At 37.0% G+C, this 11,949-nt stretch overlaps 1 protein-coding gene across 1 annotated transcript; it reads right to left on the bottom strand.

The window, feature by feature from the left end:
* Positions 1-4,057: 4,057 nt before the first annotated feature.
* Positions 4,058-11,511, bottom strand: LOC108705626 (ubiquitin-conjugating enzyme E2 W). Its single transcript, XM_018242512.2, has 4 exons — positions 11,146-11,511; positions 9,005-9,160; positions 7,347-7,422; positions 4,058-4,144 (listed from the first exon to the last, which is right to left on the bottom strand). Exons 1-4 carry the CDS (start codon positions 11,314-11,316, stop codon positions 4,131-4,133), a joined length of 417 nt encoding a protein of 138 aa, XP_018098001.2. The 5' UTR covers positions 11,317-11,511; the 3' UTR covers positions 4,058-4,130.
* Between the last annotated feature and the right edge of the window lie 438 nt (positions 11,512-11,949).

Raw genomic sequence — 11,949 nt, forward strand, 5'->3', positions numbered from 1 at the left:
TACCCTTGATACTGTTTAAGGCACAAGTGAACCCAGGAGCGGGACCCAGAGTTTACACACCCGGGTCACCACCTGTTTCGGGTGTAGGGATGTAGCGAACTGTTCGCCGGCGAACTAGTTCGCGCGAACTTCGACTGTTCGCGTCCGCCGCAAGTTCGCGAACGTCGCGCGACGTTCGCCAATAGGCGTTCGCGTCAAAATCGTTCGACCATTCGATCGCTAAAATCGAACGATTTTCGTTCGATTCGAACGATTAAAATCCTTCGATCGTTCGAATCGAACGATTTTCGGATGTTCGAAGTTCGCGAACAGTTCGCGAACTGTTCGCATTTTTTGCCGGTGTTCGCGAACGGCGTTCGCGAACACATACTCGGCGGTTCGCTACATCCCTATTCGGGTGAGCTGTTATAATGCAAATTTTTGAAAGTGTCCGCTAGAAATGAAGTATGCACCACATTGCATAGGCTTAATATAAAGTTTTTTGGTGCTTATTATTAGCGGTGTTCACCTCTGTTAAATATATGTGAACAGAACCAAATTTAAAACTTGCTTTTTGTATACCATCTTCACATAGACTCCACTTTATCCAAATAATAATTTTTAAAACAATTTCCTTTTTCTCTGTAACACAGGTATGGGACTTTCCAGATAAGGGATCTTTCTGTAATTTGGATCTCCATACCATAGTCTACTATTTAATCTTTTAAACATAAAATAAGCCCAATAGACTAGTTTCGCTTCCAATAAGGATTAATTAAATCTTCGTTTGGATCAAGTACAAGGTACTGTTTTATAATTACAGAGAAAAAGGAAATACTTTTTTAAAAGTATGGATTATTTTGATAAAATGGAGTCTATGGGAGACGGCCTTGCTGTAATTTGGAGCTTTCTGGATAACAGATCCTATACCTGTAATGCAACAGAACCTTGTACTTGAGCCAAACTAATATATCATTCATACTGGAAGCAAAACAATCCTATTGGGTTTATTTAATGTTTACATGATTTTTTTTGTAGACTGAAGGTATTACCGGTAAGAGCCAAATAATAGAAAGATCAGTTATTTGGAAAACCCAAGGTCCCAAGCATTCTGGATAACAGGTCTTATACCTGTATGCAGTAAACATACATACCCTGATTTTCAAGCTACATTTTACACCTTTCTTGTGGTCCCACCAATATTTAATGCAGAATACATTTCCTTGGATTTTACACCATATTTTTCTGGCCCCCTGAAAATGTAAAAGTGTTCTTCTGTAGTCAGTCCATATTAGGGATGCACTGAATCTACTATTTTGGATTCGGCTGAATCCCAGAATCCTTAGTGAAAGATTTGACAGCATACCGAACTGAATCTGGCCCCTAATTTGCATATGCAATTTGCATATGCAAATTAGGGCCAGGAACAGAAAAATTGGGGAAAAAAAGTTTTTTTTAAATTTCCTTGTTTTGTGACGAAAAGTCATGTGATTTTCCTTCCCACCCCTAATTACTCGGCTAAGCACAAAGCCGAATCCTAAACGAATCCTGGATTCTGGTGCATCCCTAATCCATAAAAGGTCACCTTCAGTTTTATATGATCGTTGAAAATAAATAAATAAATAAAATCTGTTGTCAGAGGAAAAAGAATAGTGAAATATCCAACCTTTATAAAGCTTTGTATTTTATAGAGAAGATTTGTTTTTCTCCTTTTGCTAAATATTTTAGAACAAACGTAGGCAGAAAGCAGAAACAATTGAGTTCTTAGAAGGAAACTTGCAGACTCTGTATAAATAAATTATGAGTAGAATAAATGGTAGCTAAGGCTTCGAGAAAGGGTCCCCATTGTTTGGTACAATGAACATTTGTGTTAGTCCACGATGACTAGAAAAGGAAATACATTGTTTTTAAAGTAGACCCGTCACCCAAATCTGTATAATAAAAGTCCTTTTCAAATTAAACATGAAATCCAATTTCTACTTTTTATTAAAGCATTCGTAGCTGTTGTAAACTCATTTAAAAATATCAGCAGTCAATCAAATATTGTCTGCCCCTCCTCTATGCCCTGGGCATAGAGGCGGGGCAGACAATTACTTTCACTTTCCATTCAGCACTTCCTACATGTCACTGCTCTCCCCACATTCCCCCACTTCTCTTCACCATTTAATAGTGTAGCCAGGGCATGGGGATGGACATCAGGTCCCCCATTCTGGTGCACAAACAAGATTCTGAGATGATACAAGGCTTGTCTTAATAACAGTGTCCACAAAATGGCTCCTGCCTGCTTGCTATAATTATTATTTCCCAGAGTGAAGAAAAGCAAGATTCAAATCATTTATATAGTGTAATTAAAGTTCATGTTGCTTGAGTAATGTGATAAAATAGAATTTTGAATATTTTTTTGGGGTGACAGGTCCCCTTTAAGTCACCTTTTATTAAACACACTGTACTACAATATGATAATAAATAACATAAAAATAAAGAGATTTATTAGCACGGCTTTCAGACAATTGTGTTTCAGTGTAGAAAAGAATTATAATAATCATAAAGCCGGTAGATACCAATTGTTGCCCGACAGAGAGTAGGCCTTTTTGGAAGTATATCGTGATGGCATGAGCAAAGTGAATTAAGAAAATAGACTTTTAAGTGCTGTTTTGTATATAAGCGTGCTAAGGTTTGCGACTTTACAGTTGCTTGCAGGCATCAAGGGAAACATCAAGAAAATATCTGACAAGTGTTTAGGTCTATATATGGTTTTGTATTAGTTAACATGACTTACAACATGACAACAAAACAATCAAAGTGGCAAAGTTGTTTTTCTTTTTCCAACATAAATAAATGAGGTTGAGGAGGGCTAATGCTGATGGCTTGACAAAAGGATGGTTATCTCCTGTTCAAGAAAGCAAAATATTGTATATATATTCAGGCCTATGTAAAGACTAGGGATGCACCGAATCCAGGAGTTGGTTCGGGATTCGGCCTTTTTCAACAGGATTCGGCCGAATCCGAATGCTAATTTGCATATGCAAATTAGGGGCAGGAGGGAAATCGTCTGGCTTTTTGTGACAAAACAAGGAAGTAAAAAATGTTTCCCCCTTCCCACCCTTAATTTGCATATGCAAATGAGGATTCGGAATTCGGACAAATCTTTCGCCAAGCTTTCGGGGGTTCGGCGGAATCCAAAATAGTGTATTCGGTGCATCCCTAGTAAAGACTGCAGCAAACTAGTATTGCCCTTTCAGATAAAAAGCCCTGACTTGAGCGCCTTAAAGGAACAGTTCAGTGTAAAAATTAAAACTGGGTAAATAGATAGGCTGTGCAAAAAAAAAAAAATGTTTTCAATATAGTTAGTTAGCCAAAAATGTAATGTGTAAAGGCTGGAGTGATTGGATGTCTAACATAACAGAACACAACTTCCTGCTTTTCAGCTCTCTAACTCGGAGTTAGTCAGCGAATATAAGGAGAAACGTATTTATTTTGCACAGCCTATTTACCCAGTTTTTATTTTTATACTGAACAATTCCTTTAACCCCTCCCATTTCTCATTCTCTATACGCTAGCTCTATCAATAGCTATTTACAACATTTTTATATTCTCACATAGGCATGAGATAATAGTACCTGCTCATTACAATCACCGGAAAACATCTGTCAAACAGACATAAAGGAAACATTTTAATAAATATCCAAAGATCCTGTTTAACGGTCATCAGTCAAGCATTTGCCGCCATAATCACAGTGCATAGTATCCCGATATCATGGGTGGCAATGCAACGAAGGAAGGGGGGGGTCTCCATTTCCCAAGCTTTTGGTAAACATCTCCATGAGGCCCTATCATGCATTTATCATCATTATTGCACAATACATGAGGACCTGTGGAATCTTGAAAAGCATGAAAGAAAAAAAAATGGAATTTTCATCCTGACGACTGCATTAATCCAATATGACTACAGAGCATGTCCGCTGCATGGGGCTGAAGCAGCTTTCAACATGCGCTCTCAATGCACACTTGTAAAAATGCAGTTAAAAGGAAGTAGTCTTCATTGTTTTTGAATCACCCCTAGTCAAATATTTAAGTTCAAAGACTTGAAGGATCAAAGTGCTCGTTTACTCAGTAGGACTATCTTCTGCTAAGGAACTGCAACAGTGGCATCAACAGGTGTCATCTTTGCAATGGAGAAAGAAAAACAATGTTATTAACATTTCAACTGATCCCAAAAGAAAAAGGTCTGTAATATATGGCAGAATTTCACTAATAAGGATAAAATAAGCAGAGTACAAATGTACATTTTACTGATCAATTCCTTAAAGTGGTGGTTCACCTTTAAGTTAACTTTTAGTATGTTATGGAATGGCCAATTATAACCATCTTTTCAATTGGTCTTCATTGTTTATTGGTTATAGTTTTAGAATGATTTGCCTTTTTCTTCTCATTCTTTTCAACTTTCGAATGGGGGTCACTGGCCCCATCTTAAAAAAAAAATGCTTTGCAAGGATACAAAGTTATTGTTACTTTTTATTACTAATCTTTATATTCAGGCACTTTGCTATAAATATACCTATTCAAATCAATGCACTGTTGCTTGGGTAATTGGGCCCCTGGAAACCAGATGGCAGAAACTGCAAACTGAAGAGCTGCTAAATAACTCAAAAAGAACAAATAATGAAAACCAATTGAAAATTGTCCCTGAATATGACTCTACATCATACTAAAAGGTGAACAACCTCTTTAATCAGTAGTTGGTCATCTTAAATATATTGCAATATATGGACAAGCGATCCCTACTGATGTATGAGGTGTATATTACGGATACGTGCGTATACATTAAACATACAAATTATCCTAGTAAAGAGGGCCTTGTTCAATAGAATTTACAATCCAAAAAAAAGAGGACATGAGATAAGATGTGGGGCACGTATTCCAGAGAATTCTTAAATGAATATAGATCATTTCATTGATGTAGGGTGGAGCAGAGTTGTGAACTGCTTTGAATGTCATCAGAAATGTATTATTAAAGGTAATGGATGTCCAGTGATATAGATACATAGATCACCTTTCATTTTCTGCTGGGTTGAGGACAGAGGATCGTTTGTCAGTATGAATTATATGGAGACACCCTAATCGCATCCTAGCTTTAGATACCAGGAAAGGGGCAAGTTCAAAGTAATTTTGGGTTAAAACTAGGATGTTTACTTTAAAAAGGCTTCTGTCCCTTTGGTCTGCTACAGTTACCCCTATTAGGAGTATGATTTCTAGGCTCATTCTTTACCAAGCTTTATCCCAAATATTGAATAATGCAAAAACATAAATGTATTATCTTGCAGTCTCTTTTAAATGTAATACTCTAGAATGAGGATCCCCAACTTTTTTTTACCCATGAGCCACACTCAAATATAAGAATTGTTGGGGAGTCACACAAGCAAGAAATAATTGGGAATGCAAAATAAGAGATGTGATAGGCTTATTAGTGGCCTCATGCCTTAATATTGTCATGAAATGTGTAGTGAAGCAGAAGAATTCTTGGTGAATCAGTGTAGGACTGGCCAGACCAGGGATGACTAACGTAGTTGGTCAGCTTGAATGTACTGCATTTATATTGGACACACAATCCCTGTTCTGTTTAAAAGGGAGGGCATTTTAATGCACAGTATGTCTCAATGTCTAGAATATATTGATAATGGGTTGAGTGCAGAGGACCTTGTGTAATTGTTTATATGTATTTTGTGGTCACAGCCTCATTGCTCCCCCGCGTACTGGTTTTAAAAATTAGTGGTGAGCACACATTTTCCTTGTTTGTTATAGTTTATACAGGAGCAGTCCCATGTTGTAGCTCCCAACCTTTTCAACTATAGTCAGGTGATCCCAGTGGTGGCCAATAAAAGGGCAACCATGTTTGGGAGTTTTAACCTTGAAATCAAGCAAGTTGAAGGTAAAACTTAGTCCCTGTGTAAAATGTGTGCTGAAGTAGTAGAATTCTTGGTGAAACAGATGAAAGTTGAGTGTAGGACTGGCCATACCAGGGATGACATAGTTGGCCAGTTTAAATATATTGCAATATATGGACAAACAATGCCTGTTTTGTTTAAAGGAGATCTGAAACAATTACATTTTCAGCCATTTGCAAGGTGAAAGGGGAACTGTTGTGAAAATTAAAATGTAATATAAGCTTCAGCATACTGAAATAAGAAACTTTCTAAATACAATCAATTGCTGTAAAATTCTGTACCGTTTCTGAAATAATCAAGTTTTTCACTATCCCTATCTCAGCATTTGTTTCTTTTCATTCTGTCTTCATGCAGCAGTTGGGTGTCAGATGAATGATCCAATATATCTTATAGGGGGGCTCCTTTTGCCTAGAAGATGTATTAGAGCTCACTATTAAAATCACCAGAAATCACGTCTCTCTACATGCAGTTATTTTATTAGATTTTGTTTGTACTGGAATCATTTATTTGTGTGAGCTCTAATTCATCGGATAGGAAAGGAAGCCCCTATAAGATATATTGGATCATTCATCTGACACCCAACTGCTGCATGAAGACAGAATGAAGAGAAACAGATGGTAAAAGTTATTTCAGAAACGATGCAGAATATTTAATTGATTGTATTTAGACAGTTTCTTACTTCAGCATGAGGAAGCTTATATTAAATAATAAACTAATTTTTAAAATGTAAGTTCTTTCTAAAACCTTAATTTACGATATGCAGATATTACTGCATGTTGGCTGTTTGTGGGAAGGTCTGATCCTACATGAAGACTGATCGCCTATGAGTGTAGTAGAAAATCATGTGTAAAAAATGTAATATGCTGCTGCACATCAGTTTCTTCTTTGAGTGCCCTAGAAACTATAACTCCAAATTGGAAGCCACTGGGGCTCATTTATCAACACTGGGAAAATTTGCCTATGGGCAGTTACCTATAGCAACCAATCTGTGATTAGCTTTTTAAAGCCAGCTGCAAGTAGAACAATGAATGCAACAATCTGATTGGTTACCATGGGTTAATGCCCATGGGCAAATTTGCCCAGTGTTGATAAATGAGACCCACTGTCTTCTAGGCCATTCAATATCTCTGAAGATAGAGGAATACAGTTGTGAAGAATAACAGATATCCAAGTAAAGTGAAAATCTTCTAAGTACCTGAACCTCCATAAAATAGCTGCCCTCTAAGGTATGCCCTAATGTATGACATGTTGTACTATTTAGCACAAATGATAACAGCACATATGGAAAAGGCAGAAAGTTATGAAAGAGTCTGACCAAGCTAAAATACATCAGAAATGCATAGGTGCATGTATGAGGCACAATATAATATATATCACTTAGAGGAATGTGGATACTTTAACAGACTGGTTGACAATACATACCATGATACCACCATTTGGTTTTCTTTGGATTTTTGTTGCAGGTTCTTACATAAAAGGAATTGTCTGGAGGTCTCCTCTATGAAGATGAAAAAGGATAAATGTTAATAATAATACCTATTCATACTTAAATAACAACAAATAAATAAATACAATCTAACACTTTGCTGTGGTGGGGTGAAACATTTTATAAATGGATTGTTGAACTTTGAGTTAACTTTTAGTATGATGCAGAGAATGATATTCGTCAAAAACTTGCAGTTGGTTTTCATTTGTTATTATTTGTGTTTTTTTTTGTAGATTTTTATGAAGCAGCTCTCCAATTTACATTTTCAGCAAGCTGTTTGCTGGGGTCCAAATTACACTAGCAACCATGCATTGATTTGAATAAGAGGCTGGAATATAAATAGGAGAGGGTCTGAATAGAAAGAGGAGTAATAAAAAGTATCACTAACAATACAATTGTAACTTTACAGAGCATTTGATTTTAGATGGGGTCCATGGCCACCATTTGAAAGCTGGAAATAGTCAGAAGAAGGAGGCAAATAATTCAAAAACTATAAAAAAAAGAAAACGAAGGCCAATTGAAAAGTTGCTTAGAATTAGCCATCCTATAACATACTATAAGTTAACTGAAAGGTAAACCACTTAATGCCAGTACTAGGAAATCACATGAAACTTATTCCAATAACAAGAAAATAGAAGATGTAATATAATGCCCATTGGAGCTGACATATCATCTTGCCCACAGATACATATTTTCAAGCACATTCTGTTTATATGACCAAAGATGCACAAGGATCAGGGTAGGAAACCTACATGCCTTCTGCCAGAAAAAGCACGTGGTCCGTAATAACCAGAGGTGCAGTCCGTATCAGGGCCAGCCGTATCATGGCTGAGTGGCACCTCCTGTTTCCTGATCCAGCGCAGAATGTGTAGAGCAGCAACCCTGGGGGTGCAAGTGCTCCAAAGTGAGCACTAAGGGGCACATTCTTGCACCCCCATAGATCATAAATGACCCCTATAGTCAACTGTGTGCTTAAACAACTTTGAGAGTGTTTCAATGTTTATAAAATTCTTAGAATGCTGTGTTTAATTAATGTAATGTCTTTTAGATATACGCTAAATTACTATGCTTTGTAAAATATAACAGACAATTTAATCGCAATAGCTTGCATCTTTGTCATACAGAGTTATACATGGGCAAATTATGATTAGATAGCTGTGAAGATAGTCAATCATTGCCAGAGCATTGCCAGAATAAGTCTCTTTCTTTAAATTATGTTATGAAGCAGTATCTCGGTTATAAACCATGATATGACAATTGAGACAAGGCAACCAAACCCTTGAAAGAGTTCCCAAACATCTAAGGGGAAACATTATATTTTTGTCTTGGTTGAAGGCAATTCTGTGTATTTGTACTAAAATATTATAACACTTTTGAGATTTCTTACATTATAGAATTTCACAGTTAAACTATATTAGGCATTACAGATGCAGATTTTAAGACATGAATTGATTAGTTCTAGTTACAGTATTAATATTAAGTCAGCATGCAAGATTTTTCAGAAATGACGTACATACATGACACGTGCTATAGTACATGAAAGGCCACGCTATTCACTTGTGATCTGTAGAAAGATTGTTGCTGGCAAACTCACCTTTTCTTTGCAGCTGGAAAGCATGCTGATAATGCTAAGACAGACAGACTGAACAGACAGCGCTGGGGACCAATCTTCGGTTAATATTGATAAACATATATGGCCATTGCTATACACATGAGGATGAACAGGGACGTTGTCACCAGTAAACATAACCTAAAAAGAGGAAAACACGTGCAAGGTTATAGAACAGGTTTACTAATACTGTATATATCATAATCATTTATTTAAATGAGGGAGCTTTCCTAGCACCCCAATATCAGATGTTTACAGTGGGATTAGCTAGAGGGCCACAGGTTAGCCATACTTACTTTAGATGCATGTAGGTTTAAACATTACATAATACATTACTGCTAATATTGGTGTTTTTCATGTAACGATTAAGATATGAGAGTATAATACGATGACTAATGATTGTCGCCCACAGTTCCATTTAATTGAATATGAAACTAGGAATGTAGCGCATCCAGGATTCGGTTCAGGATTCGGCCTTTTTCAGCAGGATTTGGATTCGGGTGAATCGTTCTGCCCAGCCAAACCAAATCCTAATTTGCATATGCAAATGAGGGGCAGGGAGGGAAATTGTGTGACTTTTTGCCACAAAACAAGGAAGTAAATAAAGTTTTCCCCTTCCAACCCATAATTTGCATATGCAAATTAGGATTCGGTTTATTTGCCTGAATCTTTCCAGAAGGATTCAGGGGTTCGGCCGAATCCAAAATAGTGGATTTGGTGCATCCCTATATGAATAATCCAAAAATCTCTCTTTCATCTAAAAAAATAACACCTGACACGTTTCATGTCACACAAGGACACTTAATCCTGTTTTTCTAAAATTTAAGTTTAAAGTTTAATCGAAGTCAGGTGCAGATTCTAAACTGTTAAAATGTTACAACATTTCTTAGCAGCATCTCTAGAGTATTGTATCAAATCTAACAGATGCCTATAATGAAACCCAGGGATTTTGCTCAACAGGGAGAAAGATAAGAAATGGATCAACTAAAAGTATCAATTATGAAGTTTACAGGGTCGGCGACCCCACTCCCAGAGCAGCTTTAGAAAAGTGAAAATTAAAGGGATACTGTCATGGGAAAAATTTTTTTTTCAAAATGAATCAGTTAATAGTGCTACTGCAGCAGAATTCTGCACTGAAATACATTTCTCAAAAGAGCAAACAGATTTTTTTATATTCAATTTTGAAATCTGACATGGGGCTAGACATATTGTCAATTTCTCAGCTGCCCCAAGTCATGTGACTTGTGCTCTGATAAACTTCAATCACTCTTTACTGCTGTACTGCAAGTTGGAGTGATATCACCCCCTCCCTTTCCCCCCCAGCAACAAAAAAAAGAACAATGGGAAGGTAACCAGATAACAGCTCCCTAACACAAGATAACAGCTTCCTGGTAGATCTAAGAACAATACTCAATAGTAAAAACCCATGTCCCACTGAGACACATTCAGTTACATTGAGAAGGAAAAACAGCAGCCTGCCAGAAAGTGCAGGCACAAGTCACATGACCAGGGGCAGCTGGGAAATTGACAAAATGTCTAGCCCCATCTCAGGTTTCAAAATTGAATATAAAAAAATCTGTTTGCTCTTTTGAGAAATGGATTTCAGTGCAGAATTCTGCTGGAGTAGCACTATTAACTGATGCGTTTTGAAAAAAACATGTTTTCCCATGACAGTATCCCTTTAATATTAATTTATTAATTCATATTAGAAAAATGGTCACACATAGAAAATTTAAAGTAATTGAATAAAGTTTATTTCTGGTGATCTATCTGAAACCAACTGAACTCCAAAAAAAAAAAAGTGTAGCAATGTGAATAACCCCTTTAAGGAGGTCAGCAACTGCACCATACAAAAGAACTCCAGCACACGGGTTGACTGCTTAACAGGGATGTCCCCTGTGTTTAATTGTGGAAAGTCAAACAACTAGTGGCACAATTAAAAACAGGGGACATCCCTGTTGAGCATTAAACCCATGTGCTGGAAAAAAAAAGGGGGTTGAGAGACATATGCTTCCTACCTGGCTAAAAAATAAAAGAGTGAGTTAAATGAAGGTCTGCACACAGTCACAAAGGCATAATATGAGCAGTTTGTATGAGCATCTTTGTATTTAATGCACTTGCATTACCTGAGGGGAATCAAAAGGATATCGACTGCTGAACTTAAATAAAAGCTGGAATTTCTCTCCTTCATATAATGTACCAGGCGCTCCTTCCATATCTACAATCCACCTAAAAATAAAGGCATAGGAAAGATTTTGGTCTTCTAAACATACAACCTTAGCACACACAAATATCATGAAACGAATCTGTGAGAGCTTTAACCCCCTTCCCCTGTTTGCCAGTGCAGATGAGAGATCAACAGTGATTTCCCAAGACCTGAAACTAACACCTTGCACTAACACAAGTGCCAACCCTTCTTACCTCCAACTTAAAGGACAAGGAAACCCTCAGCAAAAGTTGTGCCCATATGTTAGGGTGCCTAAAAATAATTCAAAGCCAATTACCATTCCCCAAAAATGTGTAAGATTCCTTAATCAGCTCACCTGCAATCTGGCTATTTTACAGGCTACACTGATGTCACTTCCAGCTACGGAACTCACCTGGACTAATACCCCAGCACATGTGCATAAACATCCTTCTAAAATTCTGCACATGCATTTAAAATAGGGATTTGGGGCTTTCCTTGTACAGGTATAGGATCCGTTATTCGGAAACCCGTTATCCAGAAAGCCCTGAATTACAGAAAGGCCATCTCCCATGGACTCCATTATAATAAAATAATTCAGATTTTTTTTTAAAAAAAATGTCCTTTTCCTTGTAGTAATGAAACAATTCCTTGTGTTTCTACCCAACTAAGATATGATTAATCCTTATTGGAAGCAAAACCAGCATATTGGGTTTAATTAATGTTTAATTGAGGTTTTAGTAGA

This window comes from Xenopus laevis, chromosome 6L (assembly GCF_017654675.1).
Source record: "Xenopus laevis strain J_2021 chromosome 6L, Xenopus_laevis_v10.1, whole genome shotgun sequence".
Lineage (NCBI taxonomy): Eukaryota > Metazoa > Chordata > Amphibia > Anura > Pipidae > Xenopus > Xenopus laevis.